Source organism: Triturus cristatus, chromosome 12 (genome assembly GCF_964204655.1).
Source record: "Triturus cristatus chromosome 12, aTriCri1.1, whole genome shotgun sequence".
NCBI classification, from domain to species: domain Eukaryota; kingdom Metazoa; phylum Chordata; class Amphibia; order Caudata; family Salamandridae; genus Triturus; species Triturus cristatus.
In genome coordinates, this window is record NC_140595.1 from 536,338,996 (window position 1) to 536,364,744 (window position 25,749).

General features: G+C 42.1%; 1 protein-coding gene across 1 annotated transcript in view; it reads left to right on the forward strand.

Moving 5' to 3' along the window:
- HSF4 (heat shock transcription factor 4) overlaps positions 1-25,175 on the forward strand; it is a 463,098-nt gene extending 437,923 nt beyond the window's left edge. Inside the window, exons 11-12 of the mRNA XM_085639409.1 lie at positions 5,788-5,875; positions 16,173-25,175. Of these exons, the coding sequence (XP_085495535.1) occupies positions 5,788-5,875; positions 16,173-16,369 (285 nt within the window). The 3' untranslated portion in view covers positions 16,370-25,175. The remainder of the gene's footprint in view (positions 1-5,787; positions 5,876-16,172) is intronic.
- Positions 25,176-25,749: the final 574 nt, after the last annotated feature.

Consider the following 25,749-nt stretch of genomic DNA (forward strand, 5'->3'; position numbering starts at 1 on the left):
CTCTGTACTCCTGACAGTGAAGGGAAAAAAAAGTATAAATGCATTTCTGATATCCGATCCTGCAGCAGCACACTTGCAACAGGGGCACAACTAGACCCACATTTCGGGGGGCACTAACACTTCCATCAATGGGGCTGAACAAGCATTTCCAGAAGTGGGATTGGTTATATCCTCATAAACAATATAAGAAAAAGAGGTGACAAACTCTGCAATTTAAATGTATTGGACAAATCTGTTATTACAAAGAACATGTTTTTGTAGATTCCCCCAGTCAGCAGAACTACAGTAGCAAACAGCTAAAAGGGTGTGTTCAAAAACCCCTTTCTTTATATGTGTCTGTATGTATGGGTATACTGTGTGTTGTGTGGTGGGTGTTGTGGGATGATAATAGCTCTCACCAGACAGCTAACATTATGTGTAGACGAGACCTAAAAATAGTGCATGGGATGCAAGGTTCAGCACAGTCCCTGGCTAACTAGAATTGAGCGTTAGCCAACCATTTGGTTTAAACCAGGCTCAAAACTAGTTAGACTTGGCCTCCTTTAAATGTGGTAATCCTATTTGCAAACACTGCTAGAGAATGTTTATGGGACAATCATGCAAGTTTCACCTCCAATTCTTTGCCCCCGTTGCTAAGCAGAAAATGCCTTTAAGTCAACAACCTTTTTAAAAAAGGCCATGGCTCTTGAGTAATAGTAAAAAACCCTAAATGACAAAAAACAATTATATTTTTCCGACACTGTTTAAAGTATATTTTCGTTTTTGCCATTTAATTAATGTGCACATTTCTGAAACAAGCCAGATCATTTTTTTGTCAAATGACAGCAATAAAATCATGTAATAGGAATCAAAATCAATTGCTTCATGTGAATTACAGATCTTTGATAATTGTATCGGTTTTATGGTGACATAAACTATTCAGCCATAGGTCTTGTTAGTTATTATGTCATTATAAACCTATAATTCACAGCAAGTGCCCAGGCCCACCTCACCTGGACTTACCTGTAACCCAGTCCTTCAACTGGTTAAGGCCCTGCCAGACCCGACTCCTGTGTCTCAAGGCACCCGCCTCATTCGCTGGCTCTCGCTCGCCCTCTCATTCTCACCTTAACACTCTCTCACCTTCTCCTGCTCTCTCTCACACCTCTAGTGCCTCTTGTTTTTTCCTGTGCTGTCTCCATTAGCTTTTGTACTATCTCTCTGTGCCTTTTTGTCTTGTGCTCTTTGCCTCTTGCTATCTTTGTGCCATCTTTTTTGTCTTGTGCTCTTATGTCTCTATTACCTTTGTGCCATCTCTTTGTGCCTTTTTGTATTGTGCGCTATAGCCCCCTGTCACCTTTGTGCCATCTCTTATGTCTTGTGCTCTTTGCTTCTATTAACTATATGCCATGACTTTGTGCCTTTTTGCCATTTGCTCTAATGCTGTCTCTTTTACCTTGTGCTCTTCTGCCTTTGTGCCACATCTTTGTCCCTCTTGGTGTGTTCTATTCACTTTGTGCCGTATTTGTCAGATTTTGTACCATCTCTTTATGACTCCTTTCTCTCTGCGCCCTTCCCATGATCATCTTCCCACACCCTCTTCCTTCTCCCCACTCTCCTTGCTAGCTCCCTCCTGTGTCCCAGCTAATTCCCACCCTCTGCGCTCCTCCCTCCTCTTAGAGACCTACCTAATAACAGACATAACGTGGACGTGCAGAGGACGTGCCACTGGCACGCCAAAGTCATGCCTGTCAGCGCCTGTCTACCCGTGAAGCCCTTCGACTGCCATGACCCTGGTCCAACAACTCCCCAGAGCTACTCAGCATTTGTTCCTTCTGTCTCTCGACCCTAGACGCCATTCTCCATAATGCTGCTGTTCCGCACTACACAGAAGGAGCATTATCTTGCTGCTGCTTCGCGTGCAGTAACTCGCCTACAAAACAAGCACCACCAACACACACCCAGTCTACACCCATCACGCCACCCACTCCCACTAGTGAACATGAACCCCAAGACATATTATCATGCATGCTCTTCAAACTTGCTCTCACAGCAAGCATGTCAGAGAAGTCTGGGACCTACTGGAGAATGACAGTGATGGCCAGGACATTCGTTTCCTTATGGAGACATTGATGACCTTCACGTCAGCACCCGACTTTGCCATTTCTGGTCTGGCAGGATACAAGACTGCACAACAAGACTTCCAACACAAGCCCGGAGGAAGAATCACTGCTATTTTCAAGGAGACCATCCATTGCACCACAGCTACATAGATTGTGACCCACCTTCATGGAAAACCTGCATTTCAAGCTCCAAATCTTGGATAAATTTACCCGGAATGGACTTTGTCATTCCCTCACCATCAACTCCAAAGTCTACATCCTCCTAAGTTACCTCAATTTCCACCTAGAAGAATTAACCTACCCCAACTCAGCTACAATCCTTGAACACCTAGGAAACCTCAGGCTGTTACAACATGTTGTGGACCCACACACTCCCCTGGACACACCCTCGACCCCATCTTTGCCTCCTTCAATGGCATCAGGGTCACCACAGCTAGGCCTCTGAAATGGACCGACCAGGCCATCGTCAACTTCTAGATCAACATCCCCTGCCACAAAAAATCCATCCCTACAAGTCTGGGCAGTCACAGCTGGAATAGCACCACAGAATTAGATTGGTTCCATACTATTCACCTGAACCGGTCCAACCCCACCAGTAAGCTAACCTCCAACATCAACCAATTTACAAATATAACCCCTAGAAGAGAAACCTAGAAACAGGGCAACAGGTATGCAGATGAACTCCAGTCATCCAAGCAATACTGCAAACATCTGGAATGGAAATGGGGAGCTAGTAAGAAAGAAACCGACAAGACCACCAGCATCCACCATCAATAGCATCACCCCGCCCAAGTACTATGTGGCATCCTATCGGAATTCTTCAGCAATAAAATCAAAACTATGAGCAACTTTGACCCTCAACAGAAACCCAGCAGCCTCATCTCCAGCCTACCCATAGAAAGCTCAGGAAAAGCTATGGCTTCTTGGAAAAAAAATCACCACAGAAGAAATAGGCAACATCATGAGATCCATCCACTCCGGGACCCAGTTGGACCCTTGACCCCGCCACATCTACAACATGGGTGTCTCCCTGATCAGAGAAGCACTCATCCACATCCTAAACACCTCAGTCACGAAGCTTGGAAACACACTAAAAAACCTTAGGCAGACTCAATCCAGCTAGCAGACTACCTCCCCCTACTATCATACCCATATAAGGTCAAGGAAAAAGCAATGAGCAAGTGACTCAACCTACACCAACTTCCGGACTTCCCTCAAACAGGTTTCATGTCCAGTCACAGCACTGACAGAGCCCTCATAACAGCAACCAATGACATCAGGATGATCCTCAACCGAGGGAAAAGAGCTGCCCTTATCCTGCTCATCCTTTCAGCAACCTTTAGCACTGTCTCCCACTCCACCCTGATCAGAACACTTCACGAAGCGGAAATCCAAGCCCCGCTCTCAACTGGATCTGCTCCTTCCTAACTGGAAGAATCCAGAAAGTCACCATGCCATCCTACACATCGGAAGCCAGGAACCTCATCCGTAGAGTCCCCCAAGGATCATCTCTAAGTCTTACGTTATTCAACATCTACATGACTTTACTGGCCGACATCATCAGGTCGCACAGCATCAAGTTTCTCTCCTACTCAGATGACACACAACCGATACTCTCCATTACAGACAAGACAGCTGACATGAGAGTCAACCTCACCACCTGCATGACCACAGTAGCCACCTGAATGAGATCCAACTGCCACAAGCTCAAGTTGTGATTTTTCAATACACGAACTCTCAGTGGGACTCGCACTGGTGGCCAGCAGACCTAGGACGTACTCCCATCCCCACAGCCAGTGGTAGAAACTAGGAATTATCATAGATGACAAGCTCGACATGACAGCCCAGGTCAACTCTGTGACCTCCACTTGTTTTCACATCCTGAAGAAGCTGTGAGAAATCTTCAAGTGGCTACCAGTGAACACCTGGGAATCTCACACAGGCACTCTTTTCCAGCAGACATGACTACGGAAACGCCCTCCATGCCAGAATCACCATACAGCTCCTGAGCAGACTGCATACTAAGCAAACACAAGGAGATGATGGACGGAGCGCTGAAACTTTTCAGACACTCACCCCCAGTCACAGATCTGGGTTGAATCCATCATCGTTCTTTAGCTCACTTTGCCAACCCAGTTCAGACACAGCTATATGCAATTCAGTCTTGACCCTGTGCCTTATGGGAACAGTCCAGCCCGAACTGCCAAGCCACTTCTTCCCTGGACCGGAAACAAGCCTCCTGGGACCGGTTTCGGGCTAACAGCCCTCATCAGCCAGGCTAGCTTGAATCCAGTGGCAAAGTGAGCAAGGGACCCATGTCTGGGCATACCCTGCCAATTTAGGCCGAACAAAGCAAACACAAGGAGATGATGGACGGAGCGCTGAAACGTTTCAGACACTCACTATCCAGAACGCAGCTGCAAGACTCATTTTCAACCTACTATGCTGCTTCAAGACCACATCACACAGAAAACTCGAAATACATATGCACATAAAAACATACACAAACACACTCAATTCAAGCTCCTCACACACACATACAAAGCACTACATGACATCGGCCCACATACCTCGACAGCTGCATATTCCTCCTCTGCCCCTCCAGACACCGCCGGTCAGCCAGATTCTCACTTGCACACGCACCCCGAATACCCAAAAGCGGAGCCGGAGGGCGTGCCTTTTTGTAAATCTCCCCTAAAGAATGGAACATCCTCACACAGAACGCCAGAGTCTCCTCATCGCTTCTTGAGTCCCGCACAAAACTGAAGACCTGACTCTTCGAATAAACTCCTGGGAGTCCTCCGCCTCTCACCTGCAAAGTGCCTGGATACTCTCACGGGTGATAAGCGCACTATCCAAGTATGCATAACAGCACAGTATTCATTATTTGTCTCTCTCCCTCTCCCCACTCCCTCTCTCTCATGCCCACACGGTCTCTTTCAAGCGCAAACTGGTAGAGATGGCCCTCAGAAGTCAAAAATGTGTACATGGAATACAGAAATTAAACTGACACCAGGGAAAATAATCCAGACCACAACCTTAAAAGGGGACTCCTAGACGTCTAGAGTCATTTTGATATGGACTGTGCAATAACAGATGCATGTGCTAGGTGTATTACTGCTTACTTCTTGAAATATTATTGACTGATTCTACAGTGTCAGAAGGACATTGATTGGTTCTGGTAACCACCAAAGGACACATACTTAAACACGTGGGTTACATTTGATAAATTATGTGTTGAGCGCTGGGAAAACTCTACAGTTTTATGAAAAATGTGTCATTTTGCTCTCAACTAGAAGTTGTCTTTTTAGCTGCCCTCTTACTCACATATTCCCTTTGTTTCTTCTCAGATCTATATTCCTTCATGTTTCTTTTTCTGTGTTTGGTAAAATTGTCAGTGATAAAGCTTTATTATTACATTGAGCACACAATAGTGGAAGATGGTTTTTTTTGTAAACCTAAAAATAACTAAACGAAAGAGTAAATTATCAGCCGAAAGGCTTGTTACATTGTTTATTACATAAATATGCGCTCTGGTAAATATAACTTAGGTGCAGTTACAGTTCTGCTCTAATATTTCATTTGTTGCGAACAAGGAAGCACTGACATTAATGAACCTCCCTGGTTCTAACGAGCTCCCTGTCTTTGTATAATTGCACACTGTAGTTTGTGTTTTTGCATCAAGATGCAGCGCCACACAGTGGATCTGGAGAAGAATGCAAGTGAGATGACTTCAAAAGTATTAAACCGTTCTTTTAGCCCAGCTTGCTCAGGTACAGTAAACCGAATGCTTTGTGTGCTTGGCCTGGAATCCCTTGATTTGACTTTTTGATCAACATATTGTGCAGCTATGCTTCATTCAATTATTTCTATGCTGTGTCCCAGACGCTTTTTGAAATAATTTCAAAATAGTGGATGTAAGACAACAAACAGATCTGCAATTGCTTCATGTTTGAATTACAAAATTAATTAATGAATTAATTAAAGTCTGAGTTTATTAAATACAACTTAAATCTACATAAATTACCTATATTATACATATATACTTTCCATACACATATGTATCTTTATATTTATTACTTTACTTCTAATTCAGCATCTCTAATGCACTACCCTATATTTCACCCTATACCGCTCTCAATATATCCTCTACCTCCACTCTCTGACTCATCCCAAACCCCATTCTGCTACTATGATCCCAAATTAACCCTTTCTAGACTCTTCCCTCCTCTACCCCTCCTTGCATTATCTCATACCTTTTACTATTCAGATCTCCAAACTAGCCTTTCTATACCCTTACCTCTGACTCTTACCCACTCCACCTTCCCTTTACTCATCCCAAACCTCCTCTAACTGCTAAGAGCTCCAAGAAAAACACTCTCTAGACCTTCCCTCTTCTATCCCTCCACTATCTTTTTCAATCCAACTAACAGGCTAACATTTCCATTGCTCAAATTAAATTCATATTTCCCTATTCTAATTCTCCACTAATCCTGTTTGGGTTCCGAAGTAGCATGCTGGCAGCCAATAAGTTCTTTGACACCTCATAAGGGGTAGCAAACGCTGTATAAATGCAAATCCTTCTCTCTTCTATCCCTCCACTATCCTTTCTCAGTCCAAATAATAAACTCACATGTCCACCGCTCTAATTATTACATATTTCACTATACTAATTCACCACTAATCCTTTTTGGGTTCCGGAGTAGCGTGCTACTTGCCGAAAAAGTGCTTTGTTGCCTCGTCAAGGGTAGTAAGCGCTATATATGTGCAATTACAATTACATGGAAAGTAAGAATGAGGAAGAAAATCAGTACTTTGCAATAATTTCAACTACAAGATGGACACTGTTTTTTGTGCCTCTCCGAAAATGAAACAACAGATAGTTTGACATTTTATTTTGCTTTCATTCACTGACTCATTTGCTCCTAGGCCGTACCCATCTCATGTGTACACATTTTATTTTAGCACCGGTGCTCAGTTCTCATCATTATCAGCTGATTTAATCAACAGACATGCCAACGCACAGTGCCATCATGTGTCACACTGTGACGGTGCTCTGCACGCAAACACCCGGTAAAGTGTTGTTATCGCTTGGTTAGCATCAAGCGAGCTGGAAACCCCTCTTCACGGTGGTCTTCTAGTTCGTTTGTGGAGGCTCTGGATCAGAGGACATCAAACTGTTTTGCTTACAGTCCCCCTAAGCAAAATGTTTTGATGACGGGCCCCCTCCATAACGTTAAGGCGAGATTTGAGGGAGAGAGTGGAGCAAGGCTGATTGGAGGGGGTGGGAATTCTAAGATAATTTTCTGGGCTACATTTTCTTTAGCTCATAATCCACACTAAACATGAAACTTCTAAAGGAACAAATCAATTAACAGAAGTTGACTAAAAAACTGTTACTCGCCATGATTGGGGTGATGTCAGCCACGTCACACTTCTAGGGCCCAGTGCAACTGCTGCACTAATAATACCTATGGCCGGGAGTAGCAGGATGTCTCTTTTGCCTCTTTCACCGCTTATCCACTGTGCCTGACCAGCATTCCAATCTTGAACAGACTCTGTCCCTTTCAGCAAAAAAGGAACATCAACAAGTGTATCACCTCTGTGCAGCACGGATGCTCTCAGGCCTAATGCTAGCAAAGAAAATGAGCCGCCTTGCCACTTTTGAAAAGTGATACAGTCATAATTGTGATGCAGTGGGCCACTCACCCTCCTGGGCTCGAGTGCCACTGCACCTGCTTTACTAATGAGAAATTGTCCTTTCAATGGATTTATAAAATCTTTTGCACTGGGCACAGTCTACTTACCTATAACTAAAATGTATTATTTGAAAGCACTTGTTTTAGCATAAGCACTACAACATTTTGTGGAAGCCTATTTTACACTCTGGGCAACTGGATTTATGATAATGTGATTCTGTGGCCGAAGCGTTTTTTGCACATGCCGCATAATCCATCATCTGATGCATAATCTGCAGATTTTAACAAAAAAATTATTGTTTGTACCTCAAATGGAACAGAAGTTACTAAAAACATGACAACATGATAACATGTGTCCTTGCACAGTTGAAAGCCCTTCACAAAGGTTGACTGGTCATCTTTCAATTGCATATTGCTTTATTTGGGTGTTTAACTGGTACTAATTAGGTAAAGTCTTTGCTCAGGCAGTTCTACAATGTGTAAACGTTACAAACAAATAAAATAATACTATCAAAAATTGTGCCACATAATTGTTTGCTATTCCATTCAGATGTGTGAGTCTAGGAAAGATCAGATGCTGCAGAAGAAAAAGGGACTTACTTGCAAATGCAGTTCTCCAACATTCACAACGTCCATAGCTTCACAAGCCATGAGGCTAAGGCTTGGTTGCACATTCTGTGCTCACCTGTACTTTGAATCCTGAGATATGGTTGTCTCAAGGGGAGCATATTCCTAACATGTTCACTTTATTGGAAGTAATCTGAACATTGATTATGCATTGAATGTGCTAATAAATAGACAACGCTGTATTACAGTTATGCATGCTGCCATTGCTTACCGCCATTACTAATGTTACCAGCCACTACCAACTCGAGGACAGGGAATGATTCAACCACGTGAATCTATCAATGATAATGCTGGAGAACTGTAGTTATAGGTAAGTAAGTAACTTGTGTCTACAGGAAGATGACACTTGCATGAGGCGGAAGTGTGACAGTACGTCAGGCTTTTGCCAAGCAGATCTCTGGGCATGCTATCTCACTATGGACACACCTCATCCTTTAAGTTCAGTCTTTCCAATTTCAGGTAGGCCGAAGCCCTTTGAGCCCAATGGGCGTTGCGCGCCTGGTGCTCTGTCCATGTTCTGCCTTTAATCTTCCTAACTGAAGTGCCCATTCAGCACCTTTTTTGAAACTGCAAATCTTTGATATGTGGAGCTAGCACAGCTCCAGTGGATCCAAGGCCCTTATTTTAGATTGACAGATTCCCTGTCTTCAATTTATTTTACCTTTGCCTTTCTGTGTTCTCCTACATCCCACCTGCGGTTGGAGATCCAACAATTCTATTTCTGCTGCATCTAATCTGTGAGTAGCTGAGAATCCCTCACCAGGCGTAATAATTCCAGTAACAACATTTTTCACTCATGACCATCCAATCAGATTTGTTAGATCCATGGATTTGTTCTTAATCTGGGGACACTGAAAGGGCTGATGCCAAAAAATGCTCCCGTGTCTAGTGAGATCTAAATAAGTTTCACATTTTCACACTCAGATGTGTATCCACTGGTAATGGGCTAAAAAGTGTTTTAAATTAATTGCAGAAACAAAATTACACTTAATGTAATCCCTTTTTTAAATCTATATATCTAATAAACATACTGAACAAGTTTACACCAAACTGCAAAAGAGGGCATATTATTAGTATTGTTTTACTTTCAGACCAAGTTTAGTGCAATTGTGTTCAGTTTTTGTTGTAGCAAAGAGCAAAAATTCCTATTGGACTTAATGTATCTATTGTTAGTTTTAGACCGCTCCCTCTTCCCCCAAATAGCATTTCTCCATGTCACGACGGCAGTGCTTAATTTGTAAAAGAAATAAGTGCAAGGGCTCTCGTCAGGAGGCCACTGCGGCTTACATCACACATTGCTCCTGTCATGTCATGCTGCCAACACAATTACTATTGCACTTCTACAAGTGTGTCAATTCATTCAGACTATTTCAGGATACCAAAGCTACAAGAATGGCTTGGGCGGCGGGTAATAGTTATTTTTAATGCATATCGAATGAATAATTACCTGTTGTTGTGGTCATCTCTAAATTAGCCAGATAGCGTCACCTTGTGGCAAACTGTCACAAGCGTTGGTTTTGACAATTAAGTGCCAGTGCCGAGCACCAGAAACCACTGGCTTAAATTAAGCACTACACGACGGAAGACCTCAGATACAGGTTTTGAATAGATTTTACTGGAGGGGGCTGGCAGACTTCCTCCCTACCAGGGGCATAGTTCAAAAGGCCTGTGCCCCCGGACGTAAAATCAGCTGTCACCAATGGTCAGTCTCTGCATACCCTTGTTTAAAGTGGCAACAGCCACTCAATGTGTGGTGGCACACATGGATATGTCCATGGATAGCAGAACATGGTGCTTTGCTGTGGAACATCAGTAAAACATGGAGCATCTCCACTGGACACAGATTGTGTAGTCAACTGGGGAAACAATCTTGCGGCAGACCAAAAAATGTTGAAGTGAGGCAAGGTTCCACAGTTAATATTTGCCTTGCAATGACCTTAGTCCCTCAAGGAAACTTCATTAAGGGGAAACTCAGTACCTGTTTGCAGGGCTTCATATTAACCTCTTTTCAACTCCTAATTGTTTGCTATCTTAAGTTATTTCAGCCTATTCTTATGTTTGCCCAGTATGTCAGCAAGATGCCCTCATCGTCTATGGAACTGAGCTCCCATATGTACAGCGGTCCAAGACTTACATGTCTAAAGGGGTGGTCAGGAGAGTGAGCCTTTTTCCCCTCTAGTCAAAATTGAGGGAGAGTGGGAGTTTGAGAGGCTTTGCAGATAAGCAGTTTGGGGACTGGCCATTGCAGCAGATAGGATAGGATAGGATGAATATTTATATAGCGCACTAAAACCAAATGGTATCAAGGCGCTGGGCGAGACGAAAGAGAGACTAGCACCAACCAGCTAAGAGGCAAAGAGCCAGGTCTTTAACATCTTCCTAAAGGACTCGAGTGAATTCGCCGCAGAGATAAAGGGGGGCGAAGAATTCCAGAGTTTAGCGGCCGCAACAGAAAATGAGCGGCCACCACATTTGGACCTACGAAATCTAGGAGAGACCAGTTTATTCTGGGTAGAAGATCTCAAGGTTCTGCCTGGGGGGTACCACTGGAGCAAGGTTTTGAGATGTGATGCGCCTGTACCATGCATAGCTTTGTACACCAAGTTCAAAGCCTTAAAAGGTGATGCCCGCCAAGCCTGCTTGCATCTGCCTGCAGGGAGAGCAGTTGCTCACAACTTCATGGATTTGGAGTCTGAGGAAGTGGGGATGCTCAGAGGACGACACCACACTCTGAGCTGAAGAGATCAACAAAGAAGCAGCTTCTCTAGGATCCACATAAAAAGTTCTCCTTTCTTCATGTGAGATATTCTACTTAGGTTAGACTTTAGAGGACAGGTTAACTCCAGGCTCTGTTTAAAATGGAACTGGACATGTTATGCATAGAAGAATTTGAAGCTTCATATATGTTGTGTTGTCTTGTGTATAGCGCATTTTCTGTCCGGCAAGATTTGTGTATCCAGAAAAGAGTACAAAAAAGTGCACATGACATTTCTACATTGTTTCTTTCACAGATTTTGAGCCATTAAATTGCTATACCTTCTAAGGACATTTTGCGTGATCAGTGCATTAAGAAGGCATTTTTGAGTCTGGCCTATGGCAAGACAACCCTGAAGTGACAGGCCGCTTTTTGTCCTTTTTCATCCTGATTTTATTGTTTATTTCACCAAACAGCTCAGAAAAAGGCACAGCTTTATTTCTTTTGAATTATGGCCTGCATAATGTATGTTTGTTCAGTGTTTTTATTTACTCAATTACTTTATTGGAAGGGATCGCTTCTCTAGGATCCACATAAAAAGTTCTCCTTTCTTCATATGAGATATTCTACTTAGGTTAGACTTTAGAGGACAGGTTAACTCCAGACTCTGTTTAAAATGGAACTGGACATGTTATGCATAGAAGAATTTGAAGCTTCATATATGTTGTGTTGTCTTGTGTATAGCGCATTTTCTGTCCGGCAAGATTTGTGTATCCAGAAAAGAGTACAAAAAAGTACACATGACATTTCTACATTGTTTCTTTCCCAGATTTTGAGCCATTAAATTGCTATCCCTTCTAAGGACATTTTAACAGACTAGGTTGTTCATCTTTTATTCCGGTGAGACATTCACAGTTTTTGTATTCTTTTTTTAACTAGTTGCTCCTAATCCTTACAGAGATCTGAGCCTCCAGGCAGTTGACGTGTTTACATGGATATCCATCGTGAAGGGATTGTGATGCTAGTCTTTCTTATAGACACTTGAGGAACAGTTGTGACAATGGGAGCTCTGCCTGCTTACCAGTGAAGAATTGGAAACGTTTGAGTCTTAATTTAAGTTTCCTGAGATGTATCTCTACATTCCTACAATTTAAGTCCTTTTCTTTGTGCGGATTCTGGGCCCATAAAGCACTATATGATGATTATTATTATTATTATTATTATTACTGAGTTTTGTATCGCGCCTGGTTACCCTTGGGCATCCCCGCGCTCTTCCAGAAAAAAAAGGCACCATAACACAAGACAGCGGCATTAAGCAGGGAACAGGTAGGTCTTTAAAAGTTTTCGGAAACGTAAAGTACTCGTTTCAGAGCGAAGAAATAACGCAAGGGAGTTCCACAGAGTTGCAACGTTTATGGAAAATCTTCTGCCGCCAGTCCTGGCCTTCCTCACTCTCGCGACTTGCAGCAGATGTTGGTGATCCGAGCGCAATGTACGAGGGGCCTTGTAGGGTTGAACCATCTCCCGTAGGATGGGTGGCCCTTTACCCTGCAGGATTTTGTGGGCCATGCAGAGTGCTTTAAAATTCACCCTCTCTCTGATAGGAAGCCAGTGAAGCGCCTTAAGCGCCGGGCGGGCAGATTGACGCCTGGGAAGATCCGTCAGGAGCCTAGCAGCAGCATTTTGTACTTGCTGCAGTTTGTTTAGGGTTGTTTCTGGGGCCCCCAGAAACAGCGCGTTGCTGAAATCCAACCGTGAGATGATGAGTCCCTGGATTAGCAGCCTCCTCGAAGCCATCGGGAGAAGAGGTAAGATCTTCCGGGCAGCCCGGAGCAGACCAAAGCACACGCCTGCTGTTATTTTAGCATGTGTCCTAAAAGAGAGGTCCTGCTCCAGCCACACCCCCAAGCTCTTAATCTCCTGTTTGGGGGTGGGTGCCACTCCCAGGCAGCTGGGCCAGCTGCTCGGTGAGAGGGAGGGAGGGGAATTCCCCAGCATCATCAATTCGGTTTTCGAACCGTTAAGTTTGAGTGCTGAGCTGCACATCCACGTAAAGATCTGAGATAAGCAGGTGTGCAGCCGGTCGGGTTGGTTAGCCGACGGGGGGAGCCCTACCACCAACTGGGTATCATCGGCGTAGCTGATGATCTTGATACCCAGTGGCAGCACCACACTCTCCAGTGGGGCCATATAGATGTTAAACAATGTAGGGCTCAACGATGAGCCCTGTGGCACACCACACTGGAGAGGGACAGATGTTGATTTCTCCTGGCCTTCCCAAACCTCAAACGTCCGGCCCTCCAAAAATGACGCGAACCATTTCAGGGCCATCCCGGAGACCCCCACCCCCGCCAGCCGTTGGAGTAACACCTGGTGGTGTACGGTGTCAAATGCCGCACTAAGGTCAAGGAGGATCACTGCCACCGATCCCCCTGAATCCAAAATGCTCCTGGCATTCTCCACGACTGCGAGCAGGGCAGTGTCCGTCCCCTGACCAGGGCGAAAACCCGTTTGGGAGTCACCCAGGAGGGAATTGGATTCCAAAAAACCCGATAGACGCCTGTTCACGAGTTTCTCCGCCACCTTGCTAATGCCGGGGAGCAAAGAGATAGGCCTAAAATTAGCAAGGTCGGCGGGGTCCAGGCTAGGCTTCTTCAAAAGGGCCTTGACAACCGCTCCCTTCCAACTGGGGGGCACCACTCCTTTGGAGAAAGAAAGATGTATAAGGTCAGTCACAGAGCCGCCGATGATAGAGGCGACCTGCTTCAGGTATTTCATCGGTACAGGGTCTCTCGGTGACCCACTCTTCACAGTCGCCAGAACCCCGAGAGCTTCCTCCACCGTAACTAGACCAAAGGAATCCAGCTCCACTGCCCGCGGCCCAGGGCAAAGCCCTGGGCTGCCACCCGAGTGTGTCTCCTGGGCTAGCTGAGGAAGGGATGCCAAGATGTTTTCAACTTTGGTCTTGAAGAAAGAAGCAAGTTCGGAACATTTCTCACGTGGGTTGTCGTGAGTAACCAGGGGTTCAGGAGTTTGCAGGAGTTCACTGATAACCCTGAAGGATTCCTTCAAAGAGTTGGAAGAGGCTAGGCTTCTTCAAAAGGGCCTTGACAACCGCTCCCTTCCAACTGGGGGGCACCACTCCTTTGGAGAAAGAAAGATTTATTAAGGTCAGTCACAGAGCCGCCGATGATAGAGGCGACCTGCTTCAGGTATTTCATCGGTACAGGGTCTCTCGGTGACCCACTCTTCACAGTCGCCAGAACCCCGAGAGCTTCCTCCACCGTAACTAGACCAAAGGAATCCAGCTCCACTGCCCGCGGCCCAGGGCAAAGCCCTGGGCTGCCACCCGAGTGTGTCTCCTGGGCTAGCTGAGGAAGGGATGCCAAGATGTTTTCAACTTTGGTCTTGAAGAAAGAAGCAAGTTCGGAACATTTCTCACGTGGGTTGTCGTGAGTAACCAGGGGTTCAGGAGTTTGCAGGAGTTCTCTGATAACCCTGAAGGATTCCTTCGAAGAGTTGGAAGAGAGACCTATTCTCTCCTCGAAAAACACAGCCTTCGCTGCCTTGATGGCAGATTTATAGGTACCGAGAGCCACCCGATATTCTGTCCAGCTGTTTTTACTCCAGTCCTTCCTCCAAGTCCGCTCCATCCTCTTGCAGCCCTTCCTGAGTGTTCTCAGCTCTGGTGAATACCAGGGGGCGGATCCCACTCTTCTACCCCTGGTAAGTAATCTTTTCTTAGGTAGAATGGCATCGAGCGAATTGGTCAACCAGGTGCTAAGGATACAAATCCACAACTGAGACTAATCATCAAATCAATACATTTAAATAACATGAAGCACATTACGCTCCTCAAAGAAAGACAGTGAATGGTTACGCTTTTAAACAATACAGGTTTATTGAAAGTTAAAAGGTTTACAAGTTAGAAATCATCAAATTAGTGTCAATCAACAATGAATATATAAATGCATTTAATAATTATGATGTTTAAATCAATCAAAGTCATATAAGTAAGAGAACAAATTAGTATATAGTTGTTGCAAAGAAAAATGTTAAATAAATCAGTTCTACCATAAAGATATGCTGTCAGGAAAACTTTCTGATCTCTCATCTACACTAGCTTAAAATACTCAATTCTAACATTTGCTACACAAAGTTCCTGTAACATGCTCCAATCAGGTTAAAAAATACAGATGCACTCTAGGGCTGATTAGTTTCTCAGGATACTACACAATACAACTTTTCTAAACGTTCTTCAAACATACAGTTATCTGCAACAAACGAGATACATTGAATCAGCTTGCACTGTAACAAGTAGTTTGGGCATTCTACAGTTATTATGCAAAGGAAACATTTCACATGGGAGAGAAAGTAAAGACACATTGTCTCCTAGAAATAAAATACATACATGACATGAAACAATTTGACTCTGAACTGTGAATAATACAGTTAATAGCAATTGCGTGTTTCCATGTTAATATTGATAAAATGCAAAACACGTAATATGAAAAACAACCCTATCGCTATCTAGATGAGTACACTTCTGTTTTCACTACTCCTTGTTTTCAGGTATGAGTGAAAGAATTTGTCACACTACCTGACAATTGGTTTATAATCTGCCCCCAATACCCTGTCCAGTATTTGAGTCATATTTGTATATCCAGGCCATCTTATACCTTTAGGAGGGCTGGCAATGCACTGTAATGTAATGTAGTGAAGATACACATTATAGGGAACTGGTGTTACAGATTACTAACTTTTTCTTTCTGTGCATGCAGTGGGACGTATTTAGGAGATATCCTGTATCAGAACCTCTTTCAAATCTGATGAAAAATCACCCTCTTTGTAAGACTAGGGGGAAAAGGAGCAAATGTTGCACAGTAGCCGGGAGAAGTAATGGGGTTGGTCGGAACCCAAAAGGAGGCACTTGACCTAAAGAAGCAAAAAGCTTTGCCCCTACCTTTGATTGAGCTGTTGTGGACAAATAACTACGAACATTAATTTAGCTGTCACCTTTATTCATGCATTTGTCATTTACATTTACAGGAAAGGAGCGTGTACTTGATGGTACCCAGCAATTATTCAACGAAGAACGCGCCACCTTCGGAAATGATGAGGTGAACCTAGAAGAATGTCCTGCCGTGTACGTCCCGGCTGAGAACATTGCTTCCTACCTTTCCTCAGGCATCCTACAAGCGCATATCCCATTGAATTTAAGTTCTGCAGCTGAAAGTAACGAGTGATCCATATTTAGCGTTATAAAATTGTAGTGCCTTTTGTATAGAACATTTTCAGTTTGAATGTAAAAAAGCAACAAAAAAAATAGTTCAGAAACCAATAAGAGTTAATGTTATTTGTTTACACTGCTGCTCAGCAAAATTAACTCAGATAGTTGCCTATGTCGAAAACAATAGCTTCTTTCAGAAGAACATTAACTAGCACACAGGAATTTCAAATACTTATGTGAACTAGTGACGTTGTTGGCTTATTGGTTGGTGAGCCACGGTCTCTCACATCTCCCCAGTCAGTACCAGTCACTCTTGCATTCTACCTTTGATGTGGTATGGATAATGACAAAAATTAGAAAGTCGATAGGAAACCTCTGTGTGCCTCAACATTCTGGACGTGATTCACAAGTTTCTAAATTTACACCTGCAGATTTACGCTTCCTCAAGGGTAGAGAATTAAAACTTTTCCAATTCACAAAGCTTTAGAGATATAGGGCCATATGTATCAATGTTAGGTTTTGCGATTCTCAAACAGCGAATTTTTGAGAATCGCTATTTGAGAATCGCAAAACGCTATGTATGTAGAATTTGCAATACATTTTGCGAATCCTACATATTCCATAATTGCGAATCGCAAATTGCAATTCGCAATTAAGGAATACCTCCACATTCATTCCTATGGGGCTAGAGGCCCATAGGAATGAATGGGAAGACATTCTCAATTTGCGATTCTCAATGAGAGAATCGCAAATTGAGAATGCAATTTCAAGTGTGCCAGGGTGTCAAAAGGACACCCTGTCGCACCCCTGAAATGAGCATGGGTGCACATGTGGCGCACACACATGCCCTAAGGGCATGTGTGTGCGCCACATGCCACTTTGAAAAATGCAACATTTTTGCATTTTTGAAAGAAATCGCAAATTACCACCAACCTGTAGATGGTGGTAATTTGCAATTTCTTATGCCATATTCACACAACTTGGGTGCCTCATACATTCCATTTAAGGAATCGCAATTTGCGATTCCTTAAATGCATTCGCAAAATAAGGAATCGCAAATTTTGCGATTCCTCATTTTGCGAGTCAGTTTTTCTTTTAAACATACCATTAAGCCTAATTGCGATCGCAAACGCAGAAATTCGCAATTTTGCATGATACATATGGCCCATAATCTTGGAAAGTTGTGCCAGTCACAGGTTTTATACTTCAGAAAAACCTTTGTGAATTCCTTGGTGTGTCTGTGAGTTGTCATTTACGCCAGTATACTTATACATAGTGCACAATTGCACCAGCAGAAATATCAATACATGAGAACAATTGCACAGTTTTTTGTTTTGCTTTTTCCCATGTTGGGTTTAACGTTTTTTCCCTGTGGAGTAACTCTTTCCCCTATAAGGTTTTCTGTGATCAATTCCCCTTCCGAACCTGGAAAGAGATGACTCCTACCCTTTGCAGAAGCACATCTCTTACTGTTTCCAGGGTGGGAAAGGAACAGACTGGAGTTTGAAATTGTCCACTTAGAGGCTGAACACACCTTGAAACACCCACTCCCTACCCCTTGAATGGCATTTACCCCTGCAGAATTTGCAGTGTCGTGGGACAATATTAAATTGGAGTAACAGGATTTGTGGCTGTGAGGCTGTGTATTCCTTGCAGACATAAATCCTGCCACTTGCACTCATAAATGTGATCTATGGGAGCAGATGGTTTTTGCTGGTGGTCCTCTGTGGCCAGTGCTTAATTTGAGACGTGATTTCTGGTGCTTGGCACCAGCACTTAATTGGTGTCTGGTGCTCTGCTTGGCACCAGCGCTTAATTGTCAACACCACACTTCCACGCTTATGACAGTCTGCCACATGGTGGCACAGTTCATCTAATTTAGAGATGAGCAGAACAACGGTTGTTTATGAATACAATCTATATTAAAAATGACTAATACCTGCCTCCCCAACCATTCCTTTAGCTTTGGGTCCCTGGAACAATCTGAACTGTTGCACTTGCGGGCGAGAGAGATGGTTAATAGTTGTTTTGGCAGCGATGACAGGGGTGATGGGTGGTGCAAGCTGCAGTGGCCTCCTGGTCAGGTCCCTGGTGCTTATTATTTTACAAATTAAGCACTGTCTGTAGCTGTATTTTCAATATTTGCCATAAATAGCACTTACTGTATTCAAACAGTGCACAGTAGAAATTTAAATTATGACTATTGTTTACATGAAAATAACCTCCACGTTTACTTACATTTATAGCCAGATAAAATGTCATCTTATCTTGTTAGTCTGAATTAGTTGTTTTAATTTCAAAGCTGAAAGTTTCTGGAGACAAATTTACTGTAGGGCAAAAATTGAAATGTAATCAGGGCGACTGGAATTATACAATGGGGGAGTACCAAATTATGCTCCAGGCTTTACTGAATTATGTGGCAAGAATAGGCAAATTATGCTTCGAAATGTCGCACAATTTGTGACAGAATTACTGTAATATTTTGTCTTTTTTTACACGTTAACACTATCTTAGCAAAGGTTCCACCTCGTTGGAAACAGTTAAACACTCAGATATATCAATAGACAATCAACTTTTCCGAAGTGCCTTCATTGCGCAGCAACACATGTTGTTTTAGTAATGTTAGATCTATTTGAGCTAGAAACTATTTTTTTACTTAAATTATGCAACAGATGATGGATTATGTGGCCAGTCTTTCTCCTACTTAGGCCCCAAGCTATCAAGGTTGCCGGCCTTTTTCCTACCTGGAACCCAAGCTGTGTAATTCCTTGCCCGTTTCTATGAGGGGCTGCCGTTCTTTTTCAGTTTCCCAAAAACTCTTAAAGACTTGTCTCTTCTGAACTGTGCTTTTTTGTTATGACCCGGATGGTATACCCAAAAATCTCAGCACTGGAACACCCTGGCAAGGTAGCTATGTGCTTTACAAAATCATATAATATTTATAATTATGTGGCAAATGTGGTAAATCCATAATTATGCAGAAAATGCAGTGGACGCATCATCACCTAATTCCAGTGGCCCTGAATAAAATGCTGTTAGGCAGGTATTCAATGCTTTGAACTCAACTTTCATACTATGATGTAGAGTGTGAGCTTACTACCAGTTCTGCCTATTTGTTTTTTATATGACTGCTCACACAGATCACCATTCTGACTGCATAGAAACAATGGGTACCTATAGTCCACATTGCTGTCTTACTCCTGAGTCCAAGTTATCTTGGCCAGTATGAGGTTTTAGTTTAGCTTTGTTGGAAAATCACATATTTTACCTTGTTCCGTATTTTCTGCTCGGGCAAATTCTTTAACTTAATACCGAGGAGAATTAGTGCGAGGAAAATTATAGGTATGCAGAATTACCACACAACTGACAATACTGGCATCAGGTGCAAACTGTGCCGCTATTCTTATGGCTTTGAAAATGATGCTGGGAGAGGAAAAAGGAGGAAACTGAGAAAAGGAGACCTGTAGAATGAGAAGAAACATACAACATTTGCAAGTTTCAAAAGGTCAAAAATTTTAAAATAAATTGCCAGCTCGAGCAAATAATTCTGAAATCAAAGATAACTGTGTTATGTCAGTGAGGTGTTTTTAATCACTTTGCAGTATTCCAATCCAATCCAATCCAATCCAAAGACTTTAGTATTACTTTAGCTTTAATTTCTCGTAATGCACAAGAGTCTTTTTTAGCACAATGCACTACTGTGAGATGGTGCTGGTGGCAATGAGCAATGCAGTCTAGTCGAGAATTAAAATTTAGCCCACAAGTCTTTCATCATCTGCCCATATTAGATGGGATCAGGGAATGTACAATGACTTTACAACAGCTAGTTTCCCCCATAGTCCCAAAAGGGATACAGTTGTTGAAATACAATTGTACTTGATGCCCAGATTATGATTCTTTTTTTTATAATATTCTCGATTTTTTTATGGGTTAAAGATTTTAAAAAATACAGATTTACTTACACAAGTCCATGATGGCGTCATCAAATGAGCAGAAGATTAAATCTCTTTCTTATGCAATGCAGATAAAAAAATTAGTCCATTGAAATGAGGCAGAACATAATCTACTGTTCCATTACACCCACACCCTTGCAACCAAGCACAACGAGTAGCTTAGCTTTGTATTAAAAGTTGGTAAGTATCCACTAAACTTACCCTTTACTCTTCTTAACCTCACACATGACACCAAAAGTCTTTCCAAATTATCCATTCTATATAACCATAGACAAATACAACAAAAAGTAGTAGCCTCTAACTCATCACCCGGAAGTACTTCACCAGGGGCATGAGTTGCTGGTCAAATGCTCTAGTAAAATTCCCCTTTACCAAGAAAACTGAGCAGAAAAGTCCCAAATCTGGAAGAAGTTGACCATTACAGAGAACACTAGGTTAAGTTTTCTGAAAAGGTTCAGATCACTCATTTAATGTCGTATGCCATCTTCCACAGTTGATGCGATGAAAGAGGGCACCTGGTTTATGTCTGCCATAGAATGGGAGAAATAATAGAGAATAAAGTGAGTCCTACTCCTGAAAATTCAGGAGTAAGCCACACCTTTCTCAAGAAAAAGAAACAACTATTGCGAGTATTTAAAAAAAAAAAATGTGTCTCATTTTATACCAGGGAGCCAGCAGTACAGCCCCTCCTTTGTTATGGTTGCATTGAAGAGCCTATCTATGGGGCCATTTTCATAACCGAGAATTGTAACCAGTTGTGGGAATAGATGAAGATGTAGGAGCTGTATTGACAGATTCCTCAAGGATCCTTTCCATTTGCTGATATGCAGGCCTTGCTCTATATTACATGCTGAGTCACCCAACTATTTAACACTGATCTGCTTGACTGGGTTTGTCCTTCAACCCTGGAGGTTCGGAGTCGTCTCCCTCTTTATAAACAACCCATTGACCGAAATGAAATGTATGACTCTGCCAATAAGGGTCCTGAAACTGTTGGTGCTACTGGCCACACAGCTGTTGAGTTACCTTGAAGGTCTTCATAACCTTGATTATTGGCAGCTGGGATTTCTTTTCACCCTAAACATGAAACATAAACTATCTTGTTGGTTGCCTTACATCAAATCGTAATTATTTTTAATGGAGATGCAGTGTGACTGATCCTTGTGGATCTTTCTGTCACTTTTAATGTTGTGGACAATAGACATCTCCAAATCAAATGGGTGAAATGTAGTTCCATGTTTCTGTACTGGTTTAAGTATTTTCTGTCTAGTCATTTTCAGCCACTAGCACTCCCCCCCCCCCCCTCACAACAGATAAGACAAGTAGGAGATGACATGAGGTGCCTCTGGGATCTTCCCTGTCACGCATTCTTTTAGTATAAATGTTTAACATAAGCCTGATTATTTGGGAGTGGGGATCTATGTTAAGCCTTTGACATCCAGCTAATTATCAGACTCAGTAGATATGCTGCAGGCTTAAATATGAATCACAGAAGTTTCTTTGTGGCCATCCATCAGTGGAAGAGACATAACTATTTAAATATAAATGCCTGCAAAGCCAAGCTATTGCCCTAGGGAAGTAACATCACAACTAAGATGACATCTTCTGGCCACCCTGCATGGAAAATCCCCCTATATCATCTGCAAAAGCAGAATTGGACTGATTCTGTGCTATGAATGCTCAAGGATAAGCCTGTTGAAGGAGCAAGTTCCTACATGCCATATGTTACAAAAAACCTATTCAATTTCTACACAGAGACAAACTTGCTCAAGCAGTTGGGGCATGTATCTTATTTGAAACTGAGTACTACATCTTCTTCTGTTTGGGGCTTCCTGCATATCTCCGTGCAGTACTTCAGTGACCCGAATGCTTTCTGCGAAAGTGCTGCACAGACATCTGCAGTGGGAAGATGTGCCTGGAACTGGCTGGCATTGGAGCCGATGTAGCAGGTTACATACCTCTGTAGGATTCACAGATTCTTTTTTTGGTGAAAAAAATCCAAATTAGCAAAATTGATGCAAATGTATCAGCCCATAATTCTAGTCACTCCTTGTGCCAAGTTATGTGTTTCACTTATTAAGCTTTTAAATTATGGAACAATCTGCAACAGGAATGCAAGAAATGGAGAATTACCGTGTCTTATGCCATTTTTGACAGGGCATCTTCTACGTGTCTAGGGTGGCTTTTCCCTCTTGTCTTAGCATCATGAATTCACTTAGGGAGCCATAAACTCTACTACGGCTACTACTGCTAATACTACTACTACTACGACTACTACTACTATGACTACTACTACTATTACTACTACTACTACTAATAATATTCATAATATTCATAATAATAATAATTATACTTTCTTTAATCACATAAGGACAATTCAGTTTGTAATGCATGCTCTATAACATATAACTTACAGAATTTCTTTTTGCAAAGTTGATGATAGATCTTGCTACCATTTGAACAACAAAATGTGAGAAACTTCCCACTTTAAAAAATGACTTAATACTTGCCCTTTTCCAAAAAGATCTAGGAAATAGTTAAGAGGAGTGCTTCCTGGAATTCAAGTTAAAAAAACACAATCTTGGCAGTTTGCACTGCTCTTTATTGCTTTTGAAATCTTCAGTAAGGATTTATTTACACCATGATCTTGAGTTGTGCATCATAAGCTTGTTGTATGCTCTTATTCCCAAGTCCTAATTCATCACCTCTCCTGGACTCTTTTGTCTCATAAAACACATCAGGACCAAAAGGCTAATAGGTCACAAGTAGTTTGATTTTGGGAACGCCGGATTCTTGTCTCTAACCAATTACTTACAAGAACCCACTCAGGTCGCCAGGATCTTTTTATTTGCCAAATAGCGTAGAGGGAAGAAACACAATTATCAGATCGTATTTACCGCAATTTGACATTTCATACAGGATGACTCAAAGTCTGGGAAGTTGACCTTTTATTATCAGCAAAAACATCTGAATATAAAGGCACCTCAATACAAGGCACAAAAGATAAATGGGAACTAACACAAATGCTACTCTACGAAGTATTCACATTCGACTAAATATAAACAAAACTACAGCTTCTAGAAGCATCAGGTACAATTATTGTGATATCAAATTTGAGAGTCATGAATCAAACATCTCTGTCCCTACTCTATTCTAAAGTGACATCTCTACATAATATTCCCTTTCAGGTAAGCTAAGCGCAAAAAGGTGTCAGCAGTGAAACTTCCTAAGAAGTCTTCACTAAATGAGAGCTCGATCTTTAGTGCTCCTCTCGGTCTCTCTCCTAAGTCTCGTCTGCTCATTCCCTCGGGGCGCTGTCCCTAATACAAAACCCCAAAATCTTGTTCACGCCCTCCAGCACACCCCTCCAGGCAGATCTTCTTCCAGTAGATTTCCATTCGGACCCTTTCATCTTCCTTTTCAGTAATTCGACCTTGGGTCCCAGGCTCCTTCTGTACCAGGAGTTGCAAGTTCACTCCCTTTCTGTCTACTCCTTCTATCATGATTTCTTTACACAAAGACTTATTGTTAACTAACAAGCTGCATGGCCTTGCACCTGTAACAAAAATAATGAACGGAAAAACCCTCGCATCATGAAGTTTCACAATTCACTGTAATTGTAAGCTTAACTATAAATCCTGTCGGCCTAATAAAACATGGCTAATATATGGAACGAGAGGCCTTCACTTTTAAATACATGCTTAGGCCTGTCAGCTAAACACATTACGATTATCAATTCAACTTTTTCACCTCATACTTATACATGAGCAACCTACATTCTATTCTTCTAACATAACCTAATATCACTTAATACATGATATCGTTGTAAAACTGAACGTTACACATACACAAATACATTTTGTAATAACTGATGGCCTTTTCTCTTTTCTCGAGGCCTGTTTACATTTCTTCCTTTCTATATCAACGAATATATCTCTATGATAAGTCTAAACACTCTTGCATTATATACGGATGCTGACTAACAGTGAATATGGTGCACCCCTACAAATTTTGCATCAGCAACGCTCTCTCAATTTCATGCTGTTTTTTCCACAAGAATGTCCGAACCTTAATAAAATAGTGAACCAGGGCAGGAGGTTAAGCTCCAGGACCTTTAAAGTAGTATGTAAATTTGTCTGTGTAGGTTTAAAACATTGAAAGATTTTAATCTTAACAGTAGTAAATGGGCGTGTATACAGTCAGTGCAATATATCAAGTGCCAAAAGTACTTCTATTTTAACCAAAAGTTTCTGGAACCAAGTTTCAACTTTTAAAATGTTTTTAATCTACCAAATATGCCCAAAGTTTCAGGCAGACTGATGTGGTCATGTCAGACTAAAGAGCCTAATCTAATTTATATTACAGAGGCAGATGAAAGTCCACCTGCACCTCAAACCATTGGAGGGGGGAGGGGGGTGTTCCAATCCCATTCCCACTGTAGTAAGGGATTTACTCCTGGCCTTAAGAGGAGTACATCTCAGGGTTTTTTTTCAGTGAGGGAGGGGGTTGTAATATAGTAAATGTAGTGCAGGTTGGGGGAGGGGCTGGTGTGCACAACAATCTAGGGTATTCCTGACCTGGAATGCCCTCAGTAGTAGATTTACTGAGACAGAAGCTTGTATGAGAAAATCCATATACTAATGCAAAACCATCTCGTAAAAGTTTTATTTGAAGGTGTCGTCTAACTTTCACACACAAATAGCTTTGTGAGTCGAACTCATGGTCTCGAGCAATTAGCCCAATAGTCATTTATGTTGCCGCAAGGTGGCTTTAGGAGAGATATTAAAATCACAGAAATCTAAATTTTCGGGCCAGGCGCTTCACTGCCTTTTGGCTAAATTTAAGCTATATAAATACCTTTTATACAAATTCATACATTGACTCCAGAATATCAACTACCAAAGTGAGTCTTTATGGGTACGTATAGATTTACTATTCTTAACTCCAAATCTAAGTACCTTTTAAGATATTTATGTTGTGAAGGTACATAAATGTTGTGTTAAGAATATTAATTCTTTACATGCATACCTATACTCACCGTGACGCTATACTGAAAGACAATATCCTATAGACCGTAATTTTACAACTCAGTAATGAGGTAGAACAGTGTACTAAAGATATATCAGCACCTAAAGAGCCTGAACAAGAACACTGACACATAGCGGTCTATGCTGTCCATTTAGATATCAATTTCTGTTGGTTTTCCAGACCCTATTCGTTGTCTCATTTGCTGCAAACGTTGTGATATCTTAATAGTTTCGGAAAACGATGGCTATAAATTTTACAAACATGACAGATAGGTGATCATTTTCTATAGCTACATGTTAACGAATGCTCATTGAACAAGTCTCCACAAATCTAGAGTCGTCAATAACATCATACGAAACCAAACATTCAGAAGTGTCCAATTTCTGACTAGCACGCAGGTAGTCTGCCATGCTGT